This window comes from Leptinotarsa decemlineata, unplaced genomic scaffold, assembly GCF_025532065.1.
Source record: "Leptinotarsa decemlineata unplaced genomic scaffold, Ldec_3_MD MMD2_P_RNA_scaffold_7, whole genome shotgun sequence".
NCBI classification, from domain to species: Eukaryota; Metazoa; Arthropoda; class Insecta; order Coleoptera; family Chrysomelidae; genus Leptinotarsa; species Leptinotarsa decemlineata.
Genome location: NW_027412534.1, coordinates 7,131,521 through 7,155,883, shown reverse-complemented (window position 1 = coordinate 7,155,883; position 24,363 = coordinate 7,131,521). Strand labels below are relative to the sequence as shown.

The 24,363-nt window shown below is 37.7% G+C and overlaps 1 protein-coding gene across 4 annotated transcripts in view; it reads left to right on the top strand.

Moving 5' to 3' along the window:
- Positions 1-24,363, top strand: part of Pde6 (Phosphodiesterase 6) — a 169,290-nt gene that overhangs the window by 115,312 nt on the left and 29,615 nt on the right. For all 4 annotated transcript variants that reach the window (XR_012464294.1, XR_012464295.1, XM_074170285.1 and 1 more), the window contains exons 8-9: positions 1,039-1,397; positions 12,036-12,160. Coding sequence is in view for 2 of the 4 variants with exons in the window: in XM_074170285.1 (XP_074026386.1) it covers positions 1,039-1,397; positions 12,036-12,160 (484 nt within the window). In the remaining 2 variants the exon portion in view is untranslated. The remainder of the gene's footprint in view (positions 1-1,038; positions 1,398-12,035; positions 12,161-24,363) is intronic.

The following is a 24,363-nucleotide window of genomic DNA, read 5'->3' as shown; positions in this document are numbered from 1 at the left end:
AATTAATTCCATAATTTTTCTATTAAATCAGATAGTAATGAGAGCCCATAATTTTTATGAACGTAGAAACACTATCATATAAGGATAATTTCGTTGAGGAAAGAGCACATGCATGTCATTTCAAATCTAATGGTATCACTCTATGGCCCTATAGCATCACTTCGTTTGATAAAGAAATCATAAGAGGTTGAGCTAAGGTAGTATACATAAAATGTTACATGAAGGTAAGGAGTTACTTAATTTTTGATAATTTCAGACCTCTATCAAAGCAATAATCCGAATTTTTGCTTGAACTATCCTAATATTCTAATTTTTTTACGTCTAAACTACTCAGACTTTCTCCCACATTGGTTAATATGAGGTGAATAAAACGTAAATATGTTCTTCTGTCTAATTGAAAACCATAGTAACGTAATTCTAACTAAAAGTGTTAGTTGGGGAACTTTCGAATTAGAATTATGGAGTATACAGACATATTCATCATCTAGTATTTCTCCTAACGAAGAAAAAAGAAACAGAAGAAGACAAGGGATTTGGGTATAAACTGGTCTAAATCAATTATCGTTTGCCTCACTTTCTCCTATGACAAATGTTTGAAAGTCATGTTGTCCAATTCCTGTATGATATACTCTGTTTCTTTCACGTTCATTCTTTCTTTCATTATTACCATAAAATCTTCTTCCTTTTCATTTCCCATTCGAAGCTATAAATAGTAGATGATTTTTACAGATTTTCAATCGGGCATTTAAAGGCCGAGAAATCATTTTTACCTTTTATATTGACCGGAAAAAATATCACATAATCGAAATTTACTTAAATTCAAAACATCATCCAAATCAACTCTGAAATTATCAAGTTGTCCCCAATTTAACCGATTGTGTGTCTATCGCGGGTTTAGATTTCCCTATTCTGACCCTCCTTATCTTGGATACAAATAAGTAATATAATTTCTCAATATAAAATTGAGCAATTGATACTCAATATTTTTTTTGAAAATGATATTATTCCCTTACTAACAGATTTTTTTACATTGTCTAGGCGTGGCTCAATTGATCAACAAAGAAAACTATGTACCGTTCACGGAGTATGACGTTTCTCTATTCGAAGCCTTTGCAATTTTCTGTGGTCTGGGCATCCATAATACTCAGATGTACGAAAATGCATGTAAACTTATGGCAAAACAAAAAGTGGCTTTAGAATGTCTCTCATACCATGCAACTGCAAGCAACGAAGCTACGGAGAAGCTCCGGAAAGAGGACATTCCCTCAGCGAGTTTCTATAATTTATATAGCTTCACTTTCATCGATTTCGAGTTATCCGATGATGATACCTGTAAAGCGACGATAAGAATGTTCATGGAGTGCAATTTGGTTCAAGAGTTCCATATTCCATATGAGGTTAGTAAGTGAATTTTTCTAATAATTATATACTTATGTATCAGTATAATAAAGTTATTGAATTTTATCATTTGGTCATTTGGATTCCATTGTTTTGTGTGTATTAGTCACATTTGTCGGGAAGGCTTCAGGCCGTAAGCTTTCTAGCCTACAATTCTCTAAGTTAGCCTCAGTTAGACTGTGTAGACGTTCGAAGTCAGTGGACGTACTTTTTGATGCTCGTGATGTCTGTATTCGGATCAGAAGTATTTTGGATTATTTAATTATTGGAAATTTCACAGTTTCATAGATACTCAGAACGTAAACAGTGCATATTTTAAGTAGAACAAATTACCTGATAAATATTAATCGTCATTGAAATAAAAACTCAGTAGCGTATGGAAAGCTAGTGAGCCTCACCTACTGGTAAAATGTTGCGTTTGTCAGAAGTCTTTCAGATCGAATAATGCAAAGAAATGCTTCAAGTAGACTTGCGCAAAGTGCGATGGAATAGGGAATGACAGTAATTGTCTGAAAGCTGCCATTGTTAGTTTGCAGGCCGAAGTAAGATTCCTGAAAGCACAGAAAGTTTTCGAAAGACAATCCAGGATGGAGTCGGAGTCAAAGAGCAAACTTCTACTATAGAGAATATCAGGTTAGATGCTGACAAAATGGATGTATCTAATGAACATTTTCACCCGTTTATCGCCAAATTTGGATATATACAACTCCAGTAACTGTCGATTCAATATCATTGTATCGCACTTTATTGAACTATGCGGAAATTAAAAAACTCTTCAAATAAGACCATTCACTCTACTAAATTTGTGCTGTCACTCAAAAAAAGTAAAAGTGATTGGAAAATATTTTAGAGTTAAAAATTGTTGTCTTTCGAAAATTTTAACTATTATTGTTCATTTACCTAATAATGAATATATGGGTTCATAGAGTCACTAAAGTATGTTTTATTTTTTATTGAGGCTATTTTTACCACTGATGAATATATCTTGTATGAAAAATCAACAAATGAATGTCCTTAGAATATCACTGTTCTAGAACAGTGAACAGTTATTTTAAGAATAAAGGTTACAAAATATTGTGTTGAAAAACCATAGATATGATATATGGTCTTTTAACAGTTGGATCATCAATATTCACATATATATATTAACTGAAACAGTGTATATTTGATTGTGGTTACCTCAGTTCTGAAATCTGGGATAGTAAGGCAGAACTCAGTAAAGACGTTAATGTCATTTTTATTAACACATTGGAAAAATCAGTTGGTAAGAGTAAACTGCATCGATACCAAAACGCATACATGTCAAATTTGTCAACGGAAACTTCTTCATTCCGTGTCACGAAAAAATAGAATATGCTTGCATATATTATTAGAATTAATCATCCTCGTTGAGAAGAAAAATATCGCCGGTACAAACTATACAACAATTAGTATAAACGACCATTATGGGGAAAACAGTAATGGCATAGATTGCAAGGGTCTGACCTCAGGCACCGATATGGACCCCAATTTGATAGATCCAGTATTGGACGAGTTACAACGTCTTCTAAACCATAATAAATATAAAGTACTTGAGAATGCATACGACTCAAACTTTCTAGACCAACAAAATTGCAAAAATATATTGAGAGTAGGTATGCAACAAGTTCTGAATATCTTAAGAAGAAGATGAACCAAAGAAGAAGGTAAAAACATGAGCTTTTCCAAATTAATCATTTACTATTGGAGGTTGAAACATAAGCTTTTCCAAATCATTCATTTATCGAAAGGTTTAAAATAGAACGACTTAGACCTATACAACTCTCAATTGGAAAGAAATCAACATTTATGCAGGATCAAACAAAGCTGAGATAATACTTATGATTGCCAGACGCACGTACTTATATATCCAATGATAATATGGACCCTGAATTAGTCAAAATAGACAGTGTGAAACCATTTCAGAAAATGGGTCAAAATATGAAAAGTACTCGGAAAATAGTCAGAAAAACCTTCATAGAGCAATTTTCTGAGAAAAAACTAAAGCGCTGTTTCAACAGAGCAGTCTAATTTCAGAGTAGACATTTTGTTATGTTTTATATGAATGTGAGGCAGTCGATCATAGATAAAAAGCATTTATGGATAAATCAAATTATTTCTAGGTGAGTATATCAATGTGAAGTGAGCCACAGTTTCCAGACCACACTTTCTGACGCAGGGAAAATTGTATATGTGATAGCGGAGCAAACGCGGGCGGTATTCTCAGATTTTCTACTTTCTCAGTTCCTGATGATTGAAATCCTTTCGATATATAACGTTATTCAATACAATGCTCAACATAAAGTCATACTCTATACAATGAATTCTTGAGTAGACTTTCGGTAATCTACCCAAAATATTAGGAATGACAAAAATTCTTGTATTCAACAAAAAGAAAACCATATAACAGGTTATATATACCAGGTCAAAACAATTCGTTTGGCCGTAATAGTTGAGGAAAAAATAATGTCTGGCACGACTTCAAGTTAAGTACTCGAATTATTTCGAGTGCCAAAAATTATTAAACTCTGAAGGAGAGGAGACATAAAAGAGGTTATATATACAGGTATATTTGATCGCAATAAGCTAGAAAAAATCTTGACGAGACTATAAGTAAACTATCAAAAATATTTCGGGTGCTGAAAATTCTTGTGAATTACAAGTAGTAATATAGAATGCAATTGTCATCACTTAGTCAAGTTTCATTTTTTCAACAGGTAGTTTCTCCGGATATTCAACTATACGTCAACATCAACTGCTCAAGATATCGGAATAATATTTTGTATGATAGTAATAATATTTCATTCTTCGTACTTAGATAATTTTTCATTTATTGAGATTGTCAATTTATTCTTAACACTCATTTTCATTTTCGAAATAAGACGAATTCAATATTCACTGTTCTATAGTACACTCGAACACTCTCAAGAAATGAAAACTTGAGAAGAAAAAACGAAGGACAATCGCTTATTCTCAGTTTTTAAAGAAAATAATGCCATCAGCAACTCTGTGATTTTCTTACATTTAACACAAAAAAACATCTGATTTGAAATGTTATTTACCCAGTTTAAGTTACATTAACCTTCAATATCGGTCTCTCATTTTAGTCTATAAGTCCATAAGCATGTTTGAGTTGGTAGGTATGAATTTTGTTTCTCATTTTATTGGAGATAAATACATGCAGTTAATGTACCTTCAACGAATGCCAGAATTTTTATAAAATGCAAATGAAGTGAATCAATATAATCAAGGAAATATAAAGAACATTATATGTTAGGTATTGTTACGTTATCCGTAAAATTTTAGAAAACTCCCAAAAGGTAGGCAACCAGGAATACATTTCAATTATCTTTCATATCGCATACGAGAGCTGCTGCCATCATCGATGAAACGAGGAAACCTTTTTGTTTGTAGCGATAGGAACTATCGGGTACAAAAAAGGGATTGGAGAATTTCTTTTTGGTTTATTCAGAAAATGGCTCGAATGTCTTGAACGCTAAATTTTGTTGATTGAATATTTTACGCTTTAGGCGGTTTTAATTGATCAGTGTTCTTTTCGACAGTGATATTTGGTCGGATAATTCGTTGGATTATATTATCAACTGTCGAATTGTCTCTACGGAGGATTTTAGATATCAGCCTTTTTTTGTGGTAAAAGAAGTCAACGTCTCGCGATTATTAGGGAATCAGTAATCGGAGGCGTTTAACCCCATATATCGAAATCATCTCGAGGAAAATAAAAATTACTTTGAAGAGAATATATGTCATTCGATGGTCACAATACTGTAATATTCATGGTCGCCTTCTAAGGATATAATTAAAGGAATGAACACCCGTTCCAGGAAGTGCAGTACTCCGTACAATCCAGTAATCTGGCTAAGTACCGCATAGCGGAATTTGTTTTTTGGTCATTTATTTTGCATTCCGTAACTTCCACGGGCCAATATCTACGTTTAGTAATCATCAACTGGGAACTACACTCAGCGGATATTGTTTAAATGTTTTCTGTATATTAGTTATGTAAGTTTTACGTAATGTCTTTAGGGGACTGGACGAAGACCTACCATACAGATCTCATCCACTCCTCTTCTTCCCTCTCATGAGAGTTTTCTAAGTGCACGAAACCCCTCCAACCATTTCAAATCTTGTTTTATTGATTATATATTTATAGATAAGCCAGTATATAATATATTTCTATTGAATTGATACCGTGGTCTTTCTAATTATTGTTACCTGCCAAAGTTCATTATCAATTGGTTACCTTTTTTTTAGAGTAGATCTTATAGATTCAATTTCTCTAATTTCATTATTTCGAGTCAGGGTTAAATATTTGAATCTATTGGCGCCCGTTAAAGTGACACCTAGTATTTCAGGAACTCACCCCTCTCTCCCTGTTCAGGCTAGCTGTGAGCATAACCCTTTGCTTCACCTTGTTTACGTAACCATTTGATATAGTTGTTTTTTTGTACAGTTCAAAGCTGTTAAATTTATTACGTAACAAGTAGTGAAATTGGCGCCCTTGACGTGGGGCCCTAATACATCATTTTGGCAGTATTTTCAGGAAATGTATAGTTATTCGAAAGTTTTCAAAATCATTAATTCGAAACGGTAGATAATTATAGGAACAAAAAAAGAGGTTGTTTGTTTTTATTATAAGTATCTAGCTTGGTTTTATAGCAAGGCTTGTTTATTTGTTTGATTTTATATCGAGTTAGAAAAATAAGCATTCTATGTGAAAGATACTGGCTCGTTGGAGTATTATTTGATTAATTTTGTTTCTAAAAGTTATTTCAATAGTACGGGAGCTTCAATAAAATTGAATTTTGGTATTTTCCTATTTTACCGTGTATATAAATTTCATGTTTAGAAATGGATTGTTCAAGACTAGTTCGCGATGAATTGACTTATGAACTTAACGTTAGGGGTTATTTAAATACAACGGGAGAAACGGTCAGGTCGATGCGTGATAAATTGAAAGAATTATCGGAGAAAGATGAATTCGGAACAGTAGAGTATCATGCCTCCTTTAGTCCGAATCCCACGGATGAAATAGATGTTTGTAATAGAAAAATAATTGCTTTGAATGACTTTTTGAACTCTCGTCCCAATGTTGAACAGAAAAGTGGTGATGCCAGATATTTAGAGGCGAAGCTCAAACATCTCTTTGCGCGATTGGAGAGAGTGAAAGTTCCACAAAATGATAAAGAATTAGCTAATGCAAAAACCAATGTTTTTCGTCAATTATCTAGTTTAGAGGAACACTTCGATGCGACGTTAATTACTGCTGTTACTGATAATGTAGCACCTAATCGTGATAATTTATCTTCTGTACAGTTAAATAATAGTTATAAACCATCCTCTACTCCTGTTCATAAATGGAATATTTCATTTTCGGGTAAACCTAATACCCTTAGCGTTAATGCATTTTTAGAAAGAGTTCAAGAGTACAAAAAGTCACGTCATGTATCCGAACAAGATTTGCTCGCTTCTCTGGAAGATTTATTAACTGATAAAGCATTAATTTGGTATAGGTCCGTAAGACCAAAAATTAGTACATGGGATATTTTTACGCGAGAATTGAGAGCCGAATATTTGGGTCACGACTATCAAATTGAATTGTGGGATGAAATTCGTAAACGAAAGCAAAAGCCTATGGAAAAGGTGGGTGAATATTTCGCGTGTATGATTAATATGTTCAACAGATTACCGGAGCCGCCAAGTGAACAAGACAAATTGAATACTTTGCATCGTAATATCGACCCTTATTTTATTGATAGATTATCCTTGGTTACCACTAAAAACATAGATGAACTTCGCGAAAAATGTAAAACAATTGAGATTTCTCGGGACTTAGTCTTTAAGTCAAAAATGCTGAAATCAGTTTGCCTTCTCGAACCAGATTTAGCTTACGAAACTCCCTCTGGTGTACCCTCAGTTCCGGTTAATGAAGTCCATCCTACTAGAACAGTTTCAGCTAGGCCAAAATGTTGGAATTGTAATTCCACAGGACATGGTTTTTCTCAATGTACCTTACCTAGATCGAAACAGTTTTGTTTTCTATGTGGCAGGCCGAATGTTACCAAATACTCGTGTTCTTGTAATTCAAAAAACGGGTTTGGAGATCGCCGTCCCCACAGCAATCGACGGAGATCTCAAAATTAACATTATCACATAAACCTATAGATGATTCATGGGGTTCTTGGAAAATTTTTGTACAGGGTGAATACAAGAAAGATAAGATATCGGCACTTTTTACATTTCGGGAAAAGGATCCAAGACCGTATTTGAATGTATCTATTTATGATATTCCTTTTCGAGGTCTACTAGACTCTGGAGCCTCACAGACTTGTATTGGTCGCACGGGGTGGCAAAAATTATCAAAATTGAATTTGTCATTAGAAGATAGTATCCAAACAGTCACGATGGCTAATGGGGATAAGTGTACAGTTTTAGGTATAGTTAATGTTCCGATCGTGCTGGAACAAAAAATTAGGTTGATAAAATGTTTGGTAGTTTTAGATTTAAGTGAAGAAATTATTTTTGGAATTGACTTTTGGAGGGACATGGATATTGTTTCTTCTTTTCGTGATAACACTTTCACTTTAGGAAAACCAGATGAATCTATATGTAAGATTGAAAATAGTTCTCAGTATTCATTATTGGATCAAAAGGCACAGGTACGCGAATTAGTTCAATTCTTTTTCGATCAAATGGGGAATAGATTAGGATGCGCTAAGGGCGTGAAACATGTTATTGATACTGGCGATAGTCCTCCAATAAAACAGAGATATTATCCGTGCTCGCCTTTTATTCAAGGGATTATCAATGAGGAGATTGACGAAATGTTATCCCTAGGGATTATTGAACCATCGAAATCTGCGTGGTCGAGTCCCGTGGTGATGGTCAAGAAATCTAATGGAGACTATAGGTTTTGTATCGATTTTCGCAAAGTAAATGCAGTCACCCGAAGAGATGCTTACCCGCTTCCGTATGTCAACCATATTCTTGCTCCTTTGAATAATGCCAGATATTTTTCTTCCATCGATATTAGAAGTGCATATCACCAGATTTTGCTGGAAGATTCAAGTAAAGAGAAAACTGCGTTTACTGTTCCGTCTCGAGGGCTGTACCAGTTTACCCGGATGCCGTTTGGGTTACATAACAGTTCAGCCACTTGGCAAAGGCTCATTGACACAATATTAGGTCCAGAGCTGGAAGAATTTGTTTTTGCATACTTAGACGACATTATCATAGCTACTCCTGATTTCGACCAACACTTGAAAACTTTGAGAAATGTGTTCCAGAAGCTATGGGATGCTGGACTGACGGTGAATCAGAAGAAATGCGATTTTCTGAAATCTGAGCTGAGATATTTAGGCTATCTCGTTACAAAAGACGGAATCCATACAGACCCAGCCAAAATTGAGTCAATGGTTTGTTATCCTACTCCAAAAGGAGTCAAAGAGGTTCGACGTTTTGTGGGAATGATATCGTGGTATCGTCGGTTTGTTCCGAATTTTTCATCTTGCGTTGCTCCACTAACTAAGCTGACACGTAAAAATTGTAAATTCGTCTGGTCATCAGAATGTGAGACCGCCTTTCAGAAGATAAAACAGTTGTTGATTTCAGCTCCCATTCTGACATGCCCAGATTATTCTCGTAAGTTTTTCCTCCAGTGTGATGCTTCACAGATAGGATTGGGCTGTGTTCTGTCTCAAAATTTCGAGGACGGAGAACGAGTCATATCGTATGCTAGCAGGACCTTAACGCCTGCCGAAACTCGCTATTCCACAACGGAATTAGAATGTTTGGCTGTTCTTTTTGGAATAGAGAAATTCAGACCCTATATCGAAGGAACTAAATTCACGGTAGTAACAGATCATTCATCTCTTCGTTACCTTCACAAATTGCAAAATCCTTCCGGAAGATTAGCTCGATGGGCGTTACGATTACAGGGTTACGATTTTGATGTTATCCATCGTAGTGGGAAATTTCATTCTGTTCCTGACGCTTTATCAAGGGCTGTTTCAGAACCTCCAGAGGTCGCATTCGTTGATGTTGACCCAAATGATGTTGATACATGGTATAGTCGTTTGAGGTCTAATATTATATCCCAACCAGAAAAATATCCTAAGTGGAAAGTGTCAGAAAACAAGGTATATAAATTTGTCAATTCAGATGCACCAGTGTTTGACGACAATGCGGACTGGAAGCAAGTGGTCCCCAAAAACCTACGCTTGGCTGTGTTTCATGAAAACCATGACGAACCTTGCGCTGGTCATCTTGGTTATTATAAAACTAGGAAAAGAATTTCTAACCTTTATTATTGGCCAGGCATGAATAGTGATATTTTGGGTTATGTTAGGAAATGTGAAATTTGTAAGTCTCAGAAACCAGATCAAAAGCCTTCATATGGTGTTATGTCGAGTCGTATCGTCTCCAAGCCATGGGAAGTTGTCGCTACTGATCTGATTGGTCCTATGCCTCTATCTCATAGACGACATCGATTTGTCTTGGTTGTTACTGACCTCTTTACGAAATTCACTATGCTTTGTCCCTTAAAAACGGCTACTAGCGAGGCTTGCACTAAATTCATTGAAGAAAACATGTTCATGGTCTTTGGTGTCCCAGAACGCCTACTCTGTGATAATGGTAAGCAGTACGTTTCGAAAAATTTCAAGAAAATGTGTGAATCGTATGATTGTCGAATCTGTTTCAATGCGCAGTATAGTCCTCATGCAAACCCAACAGAAAGAGTTAATAGGACTCTCAAAACTATGATTCGTAGTTACATAAATGAATCTCAACGTGATTGGGATAAAAAACTCCATCAGATAGGTTTTGCTTTACGAACAGCTGTTCATGAAATTACCGGATATAGTCCGTCTTATTTAAATTTCGGCAGAGAAATTCATATGTCGGGTAAAATATTCAGACAAGGCAATGGTTCACAGGATCAGCCGTTGGATTTTGCCCCAAGACATAATTGGGCAAACCATGTTCAGGAAATCCAAGATTTATGTGCTAAAGTTGAGACAAAACTGAAACAGTCGTACTCGGCCAGTGCACAAAGATACAACCTTCGTCACCGTCCTCTCTCCTTAACGGTTGGGCAAGTGGTTTGGAAAAGAAATAAAAAGTTGTCTGATGCTGCTGATTATTTCCAGGGGAAGCTGGCTTGCAAATTCACTAAATGTAGGGTAATAAAAAAACTATCTACCAATGTATACGAACTAGCTGATTTCGAAACAGGTCGTTCGTTAGGTTCGTGGCATATCAAAGATCTGAAGTTGGATTAAAAAAAAAATATCAGTTTGTTGAAATAGATATTGGTCCATTTTTTTTTTTTGAGGAAGTGAGAGGAGTGTTACGTTATCCGTAAAATTTTAGAAAACTCCCAAAAGGTAGGCAACCAGGAATACATTTCAATTATCTTTCATATCGCATACGAGAGCTGCTGCCATCATCGATGAAACGAGGAAACCTTTTTGTTTGTAGCGATAGGAACTATCGGGTACAAAAAAGGGATTGGAGAATTTCTTTTTGGTTTATTCAGAAAATGGCTCGAATGTCTTGAACGCTAAATTTTGTTGATTGAATATTTTACGCTTTAGGCGGTTTTAATTGATCAGTGTTCTTTTCGACAGTGATATTTGGTCGGATAATTCGTTGGATTATATTATCAACTGTCGATTTGTCTCTACGGAGGATTTTAGATATCAGCCTTTTTTTGTGGTAAAAGAAGTCAACGTCTCGCGATTATTAGGGAATCAGTAATCGGAGGCGTTTAACCCCATATATCGAAATCATCTCGAGGAAAATAAAAATTACTTTGAAGAGAATATATGTCATTCGATGGTCACAATACTGTAATATTCATGGTCGCCTTCTAAGGATATAATTAAAGGAATGAACACCCGTTCCAGGAAGTGCAGTACTCCGTACAATCCAGTAATCTGGCTAAGTACCGCATAGCGAAATTTGTTTTTTGGTCATTTATTTTGCATTCCGTAACTTCCACGGGCCAATATCTACGTTTAGTAATCATCAACTGGGAACTACACTCAGCGGATATTGTTTAAATGTTTTCTGTATATTAGTTATGTAAGTTTTACGTAATGTCTTTAGGGGACTGGACGAAGACTTACCATACAGATCTCATCCACTCCTCTTCTTCCCTCTCATGAGAGTTTTCTAAGTGCACGAAACCCCTCCAACCATTTCAAATCTTGTTTTATTGATTATATATTTATAGATAAGCCAGTATATAATATATTTCTATTGAATTGATACCGTGGTCTTTCTAATTATTGTTACCTGCCAAAGTTCATTATCAATTGGTTACCTTTTTTTTTAGAGTAGATCTTATAGATTCAATTTCTCTAATTTCATTATTTCGAGTCAGGGTTAAATATTTGAATCTATTGGCGCCCGTTAAAGTGACACCTAGTATTTCAGGAACTCACCCCTCTCTCCCTGTTCAGGCTAGCTGTGAGCATAACCCTTTGCTTCACCTTGTTTACGTAACCATTTGATATAGTTGTTTTTTTGTACAGTTCAAAGCTGTTAAATTTATTACGTAACAGTATTCATTCTATAGGAAACTAATTCTTTCACAGGTCCTATGTCGATGGATACTTAGTGTGAAGAAAAACTACAGACCTGTTAAATATCACAACTGGCGTCATGCCCTCAATGTTGCCCAAACGATGTTTGCAATGTTCAAAACTGGAAAAATGGAACGGTAAGTTATTCTGAGTAATTGACCATAGTGTGTAATGAAGTGGAATTATTACCACTTAAATTCACTTCTGAAGAGCCAGTCACAGTATACATCAGTAATCATAAAGTTAATAATTATAACTTGTGCTGTACCTACACTCTTAATGAAGGAATTTTTTTACTATATATCATTATTGAGTAAAAGTTCATTAATCTGAGGAACATTCATATATGATTGAAAGTCGAATTGACTAAGACTTTTTGAGTATAAAATCCATGAAAATAACGTACATTCAGGATAAAAATAATTGAGTCGAAAATTATAAGAACAAGAAAGCTTTCGAAATTGAACTAAATTCGATCTACATAAAAACATAATTCCAATTTTCAAGTGAGATGAAAAAATTTGCAGTTATTTCGGTAGCCGGTCGGTATAGGTGGGTGGTTTGCTCTACTCATTAAATCGACCGCTGTGTGAACCGGTGGTTTGAGCTGCAAGGCCAAAACGATCGATTTTCACTTCCTTTCTTGCAACCCAATCACACGTTGAAAGGTAAGACCTCGTTAGCTCGCACGTTTGGACTTCTGAGAGTTGTTATTCGTAGGGGACAACAGCTGGTTAACGGAAAAAACAGATTTTAAACAGATTTCGTTGCCATTTTTTGAACGAACACTATTCAAGATGAGTCTTCCGATGGAATTCTGAAACAGGACCCCATTAGGTATTTTCTATTTTTGGAGTGATTCCATAATACAAGCTTATACAGGGCTTTTCATGATGAGCGTTAATTAGCCGTTTCTGGCAAACTATTCAACGGATCAACCTGAAAATTCCACAGTATGCATAAGTCAATATGACCTACACGCCTAAAATATTTTAGACGAAGCGGCGTTGTCGCTTCTACTATAAAGTAGCGGCTTCTTTGATTTTTCAAATGGAACACCCCGTATATAATATCATATTATGATTCATTATCACTTTGTCAACAGATTCATATACTATTTTCCTATACCTATCTAATACCGTTTAGAAGATATAAATGAATTTCGATATTTTTTTTACCAAACATGAACTTTTATAAATGCTGATAATGTTGAACTCTCTTTCACTGAAACGATCAAATTTGAAATAGAGTGGAGTGATACTATGAAGATCTTCACTCCGAGCCATATTTTCATTTGCCTCATACAGGGTCTTCAAAAAATGCAGATACTTTGATCTCATGAAAAAATGAGTGGAACTCATTTTTTTCAAATGGAACACCCTGTATATTTCAACATTTTTGAGCTCGACATCCGATTTTAGATTAACTTTGTTCAGATAATACTATTTCTATTTTGAACCGTTTTCGAGATGAACTGTTTCAAACGGAAATTGACATGATTTCCTTGTTCATCACTCATTTTTGTAAAACAGATTCCGTTTGATGTTTCTCAATTAGTCACAGATAATACAATGAAAAAATAATTAATAAAATACTCCTCAACCATCGAATAAAACTTCTCTTCAAACAATAGTTTTATTAACGCTGAAACACGAACTGAAAATAATAAACCCATAAATTAATTAGTTAATTTGATCGTCAGTGTATTTCAGAATATATTCAAACACATCTCCACCTCTACTTAAACAAACATGCAATCTCTTCAAAAGATTGTCATGTGTAGCGCTTCTGATCAAGTCTCGAGTCAAACTATTGAAGGCAGTTGTATCTCTCGATTTCATATCTTCCATTGTTGTTATTGTTGTAGAGTAAACCAAATTTTTAATGAAACCCCACACGAAATAATCTAATGGATTGCCATATGGTGTTCTAGGAGGCCAACAAAAAGGTACCAATCCATCTGTCTTCGAAGATTTCGGTTAAAGCTTCGCTGATTGAATGAGAATAATGGGGTGGAGCACCATCCATTTGGTACCATACACGTTCTCTTCCTGGTCTATTATTTAAAATCATTTGAATTCCATTTCTCAGTAAATCTTCATATTTTGATACATTCAAATTATCATCATAAAACTCTATATAAAAAATTGACTCATTCTTTATGGCACAAAATACATTGAATTGCCATCTTTCTTGAAAACCCCTTTGGCGGACAACATGGGGTTTTTCTGGCGCCCAATAATGACTGTTGTGTCTATTGAAAACTCCATTTTTTGAGAACTTGTCCTCATCTGTCCATATGATATTGTTAAGGAAATGTTCATCCTCTTGAGTCTTGACAAGTAACCATTCAAAGAATTTCACTCTACGAGGTAAATCAGTCTCTTTCAAATGTTGGACACAGTAGAACTTATAGGGATGCCATTTATGCTTATTAAGAATTCGACCTCGTGCAGAAAAGCATTTGGAAATGCATGAAAGTATCCCAAAACTGTTATACCATTGTCATCATCATCCACTTTAGTCTTCTTAAGAATGATTTTTGGACGGAAGATTCCATTCAACCTACAGTTTTTTAGTATTCGATTTATCACATTATTATTCGGCTTCGGAAGTTGTGGATATATTTCATGAAATACTTGCAATTCTACTTGCAATTCTATTGCACTCGCCATAAATTATTAATAAATTCAAGAAATCTTCATTACTGTAACCTAATCTTGACATTATTCTATTATAATTGGTAGCTATCACATCCAGCAAAACCACCAACGAAAGTCTGACGTTAAATAATTGGTTTATTTAGTTTTCCAAAGCACACTATTAAAAAATATTAATGTGTACTATTGTACGTTAGAGACCAATACCTCAATGTATACAAATTGTAAGTTTTTCTAAGGTAGGTACATACCAACTTCGAATTGACTGATCTGAGACAGTTGAAAAACTGGATCAAAAAGAAATATTACTGAGTATAAAAAAATGTTGAATATCCAAAATAAGTGATGAATTCAAAAAAACGAGCAAGAAAACCACGTCAGTTTCCGTTTGAAACAGTTTATCTCGAAAACGGTTCAGAACAAAGGTAATCTAAAATTGGATGTAGAGCTCAAAAATGTTGAAATATACAGGGTGTTCCAATCGAAAAAATTGAGTTCCACTCATTTTTTCATGAGATCAAAGTATCTGCATTTTTTGAAGACCCTGTATGAGGCAAATGAAAATATGACTCGTAGTGAAGATCCTCACAGTATCACTTCACTCCATTTCAAATTTGATCGTTTTAGTGCAAGAGAGTTCAAGATTTATAAAAGTTCATGTTTGGTAAAAAAATATCGAAATTAATTTATATGAATTTGTTGACAAAGTATTAATGAATCATAATATGATATTATATACGGGGTGTTCCATTTGAAAAATCAAAGAAGCCGCTACTTTATATCAGAAGCGTGTAGGTCATAGTGATTTATGCATACTGTGAAATTTTCAGGTTGATCCCTTGAACAGTTTGTCAGAGAAACGGCTAATTAACGCTCATCATGAAAAGCCCTGTATTCATCTGAATCAGAATCAAGGGCGAAATGACTATGATGATCAGCTGCAATTTTCAGTTTACTGAAAAATTATCATGCTGTTCTCTCTACTTCGAGTCCTTCAAAATCTCTGTATTATTTGGTTTTCTGTTGAGTTGCTTCTTCATTAAAACCACATAGGATGAAAATAGATTTTTTAAACTTCTTTTTGTAACCAATCTCATTCGACCAGATTCATAAAAAACTAGCTTGAGGCCAATCACATATTAGTGAATAGTTCATATTTACTTTACTTTACTTTACTATCACCTTCGTTTTTATGGATTCATTTTCAATGTGGTATTTATTTGTTATTTTTGATCAGTGAATCTTGGGGAATCATATTTTTTAAGCACGCTTCCCATGGTAATAACATATAGGGTGTGCTCTTTCGGTAATAATTCGGTATATTATCAATATGCTAAAGACTTAACACTCCCAAGTCAAGAATGCAAGATGAGTTCAATATTTTAATTGAAAGGGTATATTTTTAGGAAAGATTAATTTTTGGGAAAGAAAGTTTTTGACCTTCTACATCTTGATACAAAAAATGTGGGAATCTTCCAAAGAAAGAAAGGCCGCGGTGGTAGTGCGCCCAACTCACGATCGCAAGACAGTGGGTTCTTCGATTCCTGCCTCGACCAGATATTTTTCTCGAGAGAATTTATCTGATTGAAGCTGGGAATCATTTAAAGGTAAGACCTCGTTAGTCCTTAGCTCGCACAAGTTTCTCAACTTCTGAGAGTTGTCGTTCGTATGGGGGCGGCAACTGATTAACGAAAAAACAGATTTTAAACAGATTTAAACAGAATCAAGAAGTAACTCTATACAAAGATGTGTAGATAATGCAAAGAAATAACTTTCAGACACAAACTGGAAGAAAAAAACCCTCTCGAAACAGCTATTTTCATATTAACATTGAATTACACGAAACGAAAACACTTTCGAAACAAATACTTTTATATGAACGCTGAAATATACGTAAATAACATTTATTAGCTTATTTCATTAAATCCTAGTCATAGAAATCTTCTTTAAATTTAAAGAGTATATTCTTAGGAGAGAATAATTTTTGGAAATGATATGTTTTTGACCTTCTACTTCTCCATCTTGATACAGAAAATGTGGGAATCCACCAAAGACAGGAAGGAAGCAAACAATTTCGAAGGAAGTAGGTTAGGTTAGGTCAGAAGTGGGTGGGTCTATTCGACCCTCCACCGCAACACGTAAGGGTTTATTGTGGCTCACACCTATTCACACTTGACCAAATAAGCCCAGGTTCCTAACGAAGCCAATTAGTTTGTATCGTGAGTGGTCTCTCAGGTCAGATGGTAAGAGTACGGCTCTGCCGAACTGTGTTTTCGATCAATCTGTGAACTAACAACTAACTGCTATAAATATTTCATTCTCCCGGAGGATCTATTCCTCTCTACTCGAGAACATTACTTTATGAGACAGTGCGTAGTTGACAATTGGAAGCATAAAATCAGAGGTCATTTCCAGAATACTGTGATTTCCAGTTGCAGTCCATCTAGTTTCTCTCTTCAGAGAAATGTGGAGAGGAGGTAGATTTAGAAGGATCTCCATGGCCGCTGACGGAGTGGTACTGATTGGCAAGGCAAGCCTGTCCGGATGAGTTTTTTATCAAGGACAATGTCAAGATATGGCACCTCCGTTCCAAATAGAATGCCCTCACCATTGAGGAAAAGTAGCGTTAGATCGTCCAATTTTCTTCTCCTGGTGAAAGGAATTATCACAGTTTTGCTGGGGCTGACAGACGTCTGCTACCTCAGACACCAACTGTGAATAACGTCCATCGTGCTTTGGAGGATATAACAAGTTATCCTTTTCGACGTTAACCTTGCAAGAGATGACAAGGCCATCTACATGAGCTTGCAGATCTACTTTTTTTCTGTCGAGGGCATCAAGCAGACTTTCTATCAGGAGAGACCACAGAAGCCTTGAGGGCAGCCTCTTGTGACCCTGAACCTGATGGCCTCGCCTTGAAGAGTCATAGTTGCAGTTCTGTTTACCAGCATGACATAGATCCAGCCAGTTATTGTCGATTCTATACCTTTCCTAGCCAGAGATGATTCTATAGATTCAGGTAGTGCATTGTCAAATGCTTCTTCAATATCGAGAAATGCAGCAACCGTAATCTACTGGTTGTCAAGGGATTGGGAGATTTTCTCTGCAAGGTTGTTTAACACTGAATCTGTCGATTTGCCGGTTTGATAAGCATACTAGTGATTATTCAGGGGGGATGCATATAATGCTACCCTCGATTGAATACTCGTCGAACTTCTTATCTTTGTTTTTCCAGGCTTCTCTTCCACTAAGAAGAGTTATGGTTATCTCCTTCAAACCTCGGTGGACAGTTATCATGATAGGATGAGATCACTGCTTCACGAAATCGCTCCGCTACTATATCCATATTATTACAATTGTGAATAGTAATGAATCCGTCCTCAAAGAACGATTGGGAGGTGTTTTTATACCCACTCCAATCAGTAGAGTATGAGTCACGATATTTGTATACTGGTCTTAGACCTGTTTCAATATTGAAAAGAATATGTCTATGGTCTGAACAAGATGGTTCAGTAGATACAGACCAATGGTGTATCTTGTTGCTCGGAGAATGTAAGCGGATGACTGACTCTAATACCTCTTGCCTATAACTAGTGACAAAAAATAGTTCGGGGCTTTTATTAATTACAGACAGCCCTTTCCCTAGTATATAGTCGAAGAGAAACTCACCTCTTTGGTTTATATTCGTGCTGCCCCATGCGATATGGTGTGAATTGGCGTCACATCCCATTACAATTTGAAGTTTTTTTCTTTTGCTGTAGTCGATAAATCGTCCAACAGCTAGTACGGTATTCGAATCTCCCGGAGAATCTCTCCAGGCGATAATATTGGTCTCACCCTGCTGGCCCGATAGGGAAATTTGGATGGCTACCCAGAAATGCTTTGGGTTTTATCCCAGGGCACGTATTACCTCACCAGGAATATTGCTCAGTCAGGTTACTCGGCGCGTGTTTCCTGTCCATGGTTCCTGCAGGAAACCAAGGTCGATTGATTCGTCCTTGAAGTTTTCACCAAGGACGTATCAGGAGGCCTTGGCATGTTGTAAGTTTGCCTGCAAACACTTGAAGTTAACGAAGTGTTGCCGGAAACTTAGAACTCCTCGACCTAGGAGAGAAGAGATGGAGGATCCTTAAGGACACCTCCACCCTCCTCTCCTAGGATCGAGGGATGATGAGGTAAGGATACCTATCGTCTCTGAGTTGCCTGCCGGTTTTTTGAATCCCTTTGACGGGACGATTCTCGTCTTCGCTTTCTAAGAGCCAAGTCCAGCCTGTTTCTCTGGTTTTCTCGAAGAGACGTTAGCCGTCTTCAACTCCTGAGAACCAACTGTTTTCCCAGCCTTGGGATGGGTGTAAGCCGTTGGTTTACCCTTATGTTTGGGTGGAGGTTTGATTGAACTCCTCCCCATAGGTCGATTTCCACTCTGCCCCACATTATTCATTCTAACGGGTACACTAGCGTGACTCGGTTGAGTAGTTTCCTGCTGGCAGGGTAGACGGGTTTCAGGGCGAAATAAAGACCTGCCTATATCCAAAATGTAATCTGAAACCCATCCTCATCAGCATAACCATGGATCCATCATCAACAGCGAATGTCCATGTTTGTGCAGGGCCGGACTTTTCCTTGTGGAGAATAGTCCACTCCAAGATTGACAGACCATGGCTCATTTTCCTCAATCTAATGAGGACCTGGTCGAAGGTCAGTCTGTGACTGCTTCCGTCAAGTAGGTAAGCAACACAGATGTGTGGCTTCGGAAGTTGGTCCCCTGTGATGCATTTCAGAAAAGCGCCCTCCCACGGTTGCTGGGTATTAAATACACACGCAAGCCAGTCGACGCTAACCAGATCCTCATAGATGACCTGTAACCATTCAGACCGAAAAACGCAGCTTTGGAATTGTACCTGTGGCTCGTCATCTGGAATAACCTCTAAAGCCGACAAAATAACCCCCTAAAGAGATTCCAGCTGATTGGCCGTTAATGAGGTAGTCGGATAATCAAGGTGCAAGATTACCAACTCAATATCCGCGACAAACTTCCCATATGAGGGTTTTTGCACGTCAGCTACACCTAACGATACAACCTGCTCATATGAGATAGATTCTGCTTACGCCACTCAAGAATTTGGTGCAAGGCGGATTCATAAGGTACTCCGCTCTTGGGGAGACGGCTCGGTCATTTCCTTGCTGCACCACCAAACCTTTTTTTAGGTTCAGTAATTGATTCAGGAGTTGGAGAGTTGAGAAGCTCTTGTTCCTGATCTAAAGTTATAGGGAGGAGTCGTAAGCTCGACATCCATCTCCTCTGTAGACTCAGCGTCAGAAAAAATTCTATAATTTACTCTGTCCATAAAATTTCCACGAGTAGGTAGGGAAAGGAGATCAGTCACGGCAGAGATCCGCGTTACCGTTACAAGGCGATGCAATGACGAGAAGGCGCTCGGTATCTCGAAGGTTCCGTAGAGACAGCTGATAGGCTCAGTGTCATTAATCCTCTCGGCACGGATACACACACCTTAGGATCAAGTCATCGTTCGGATGCCATTCACTTAGGGAGTAACAGAACCACAAGTGATTATGTCATTCCCGTATCTAGCGGGGCTACATGGAAACAGACATCCGATGGCCGGTTTGCTTAACCTCCACATCTTCAAGCCAATGCACTCTCAAAAACAGCATGGCACAGTGGTTCAGGCATTGAAAGGAAGGAAGTAACTCCATACAGAGATATGAAGATCATGCAAAGAAGTAATTTTCAGACTGAAACTAAAAAAAGCCCTCCCGAAACAGCTACTTTCATATAACCATTGTATTACACGAAAGAAAAATTCTTTCGAAACAAATTCTTTGATATGATCGCTGAATTATACGAAAAATACTCTTCTCTATTCCATTTGTATTTCAAATATTCGTAATGAAATCAAGTCTTTCCTAAAGAAATATCCTTTCAAATCAAACACGATTTCTATGGCTAGGATTTTATCTAATAAGCGAATGAATGTTATTTATGTACTATCATCGATAACATGGGTGGATTCGACCCATTCCGTGACAAAAAGTCATGGAATTAATTATGAACGAATTGACTGTTTTTTCTTATAATTTTATCCGTATTTGTTACTGAAAATCCGATAAAGTGTCTTACGACAAAAATCGAATGTCTAGCAGTGAAGATGACCGTGTTCCATGTAAGTGAAATTTTTACTTTTTTCATTAATTATATTGTTCAGAAATCCTGTGAATGATATCTGATTTGATTCTATTACGAATGTTACGAATATAGTGAATAATCTCTGCTTCCAGAGGCTAAACAAGATGGTGAACCTCGCAGAGATCATTCGTGCATTGGCAAGTGGAACGCGTTCGAGACGTTCGCGGGCGGTATAAGCAAATACAACTTCTGAATGCCTATAAAGGCATACATGCTGAATGTGAACGGAGTTCACAACTACCCCAGTATTCATTCACATGATGTCGACATAATGTTGCTATCCGAAACCAAGCTGCGACAGGAACTGTCCGAAAGGACCGCCCTGATGCGGTGAGGATAGTGGGGTGGCTATCTTAATATGGGTATCGCACATACGCATATAACCCATCAAAGAAGCAGCATTGAGCATGTTAGTGTGGAGCTTGCAGATGGTACCTGCGTGTTTGCGGTATAAAATGAGCCGGATGAACGCTTCACTCCGCATGATTTGGACAGTATGTGTAATATTGGGCAAAAGGTGCTGGTTGTGTGAGACCACAACGCCAGAAGGCCTGAGTGAAACACTCATAATCGACCAAACATCAATGGCAGGACACTACTCTAGTGTATTCTCTGAGCAATAATATTGTCATTAAATACTCCGAGGAGCTGACACACCATCCTGGGAATGGTACGTCGCCCTCCATGATTTACCTCGTATTCAACAAGAGCGTTCGTGATCTAGGCGAATTGGTCACTGTGGACGAGCTGCGATCCGACCACTGCCCGGTGCTCTTCAATCTCAACAAAGAAAAACCAACAACAAAAAAAGTCAAATATGATTACAACACCAGAGACTGGTCTAAGTAACAATTCACAATCTCACCATTATCAAAAGTAACATTGATAAGGATAAGGAAATTTGTGAGCAAATCTTTCAAAATATGCGAAGATTTCTTTCTCTACGAGGAAGGTCGTCGTGAAAGGCGATCAAAACATTTTTCCGCTTGATTTTGTTGAACTCATTAGGCGAAAACATCGGATGCGCAAGGATTGGCAGAGAACGCGTGACTACCGTAGCAAGGATCAAATGTTGAGACTTGCTGCAGAGACTGACGAGCGCATAAGAGAATTCATCAATATGAAGTGGAGGGAAAAACCGAGAGCCTCATCGTTCACGATCACTCTTTGTGGAGGATGGCCAAATGACCGGTCTGAGGCCATCTTGACCTTAGAGAACGGTGACGTGCAGGACCATCAAAAGGCTCAGTTGTTCGGAGAATACTTTGCCAGTGTCCACCATATTAAGCCCTACGTTTGTAATGAACACAGAGCTACCACAAACACTGCTAATAACATCATCAACAGACCGGCGCCGACGATACCGGAGCCGACATTGCTGAAGTGGATCATGGACGTCGAGGAGGTGATTGTAACAATTAAGCACCTTGAGCTTCAATGGGATTGAGGTAGTTCTACTCCGCACCCTGCCGCGAAAGGGTGTTATACAAGTAGTACAAATAGTCAATGTTATAATCAAACACCAACACTACCCAGAGTGTCTTAAGCATGCGGAGATAGTGGCCATCCATAAATCTGGAAAACGAAAAAATCTTATCGATAGCTATCGCCCAATCTCGCTACCCAGTACGATGGTGAAGGTTATTGATAATATTCTCTTGAGTGGACTTTTTTGCATAGATGATAGGATGGAACTCATTCCCGAGGAACAATTCGGGTTCCGGCGAGATCGGAATACGAATTCTTAATTGACCCGGGTTATTCACGGGGTGAAGAAAGCCGACAACCAGGGAAAGAATACAGTTATGATCCTGTTGGACATCCAAAAAGCTTTCGATACAGTTTGGATAGAGGGATTAGGATTCTTCAATCCTAGCTGAACAACCGAACTTTTCGTGTGAGAGTGGACCAAACCATATCTACGAATTATCTAATTGAAACAGTTGTACCGCAGGTGTCCTGCCTGTCACCGCACTTCTACTCTCTGTACACGCACAACTTTCGTATGTTCTCGAAAACGAATGTTGGTATGTACGCAGATGAGACTGCGATATATGCGCATTCGTTTTCGAGCGAGGTGGCGAAGCATCAGCTTCAGATCCACCTCGACAGGTTGGTCGTGCCATACTTCAAGCATAATAAAATCGATATTTACCCTAACAAAACGGAACTCGCCAACATCTCAAAGCAATTTACTAACGTAAAGATCTTCAGGAAGTCAAGGGTGACTGCGTTGACGAGCAGAGAAGCGCGCAATATCTGGGAATTATCCTGAATTTTCAGGAACATCTGAGCTTGGCGTCCAACAAGCTATTGAGGCGGTAAAACCGTACGTACTCGCTCATTGCATTAGCAGAGAGCCACTCGATAACACCAGGATCCATCTGTGAACCAACAGCTATCTGCTCTCAATATTTCCTTCTTCCGGAAGATTCAGTTCTCTTTACTCGGGAACAGTACTTCATAAGGCAGTTCGTAGTTGACAGTTGGGGGCATAAAGTCAGAGGGCATTTCCAGAATGCTGTGACTTCCAGTGTTAACTAACAGTCTGTTGCACTCTGCATTAAATTTATTTATGCAATTGGCAATGTGCACAAGTCTGTATGCAGTCCATTTAGCCTCTCTCTCCAGAAAAATATGGAGAGGAGGTAGATCTAGAAGGATATCCATGGCCGCTGACGAAGTGGTACTGATGGCCAGAAAAGCCTGTCTCTGTACGCCAGGGAGCTTCGCCTGGGCTGTTTTCTGTAAAGCCTTTGGCCACCAGCCAATTGCACCATAAGTGATCATCGGTCTGACAATCATCACATAAATCCAATGGATTTGTTTGGGACTCAAACCCCAAGTTCTACCATAAATCCTTCGACATGTCCATAGGGACAGTCTGGCTTTGTGTAGAACTTTTTCCAAGTGAGCGTTCCAGGTGAGTTTTTTATCAAGGACAATGCCAAGATATTTCACCTCCTTTCCTAATAGAATGACCTCACCATTGAGAGTGAGTGGCGTTAGATCGTCCAATTTTCTCCTTCTGGTGGAGAGGAGTATCACAGTTTTGCTGGGGTTGACAGACATCTGCTCCCTCAGGCACTAACTGTGAACAACGTCCATCGTGCTCTGGAGGATATTACAAGTTATCCTTTCCGACGTGGATCTTGCCATGACAAGATCATCTGCATAAGCTTGCAGATTTACTTTTCGTCTGTCGAGGGCATCACGCAGACTATCAATCAGGATAGACCACAGAAGGGAAGATAGTACCCCACATTGAGGGCAACCTCTGATGACCCTAAACGTGATGTCCTCGCCTCGAAGAGTCATAGTTGCCGTGATATTTATCAGCATGGCATAGATCCAGCCAGTTATGGTCGATTCTATACCTTTCCTAGCCAGAGACGATCCTATAGATTTTCAAATGCTCCTTCAATATCGAGAAATACAGCAACCGCCGGTTTGATAAACATACTAGTGGTTA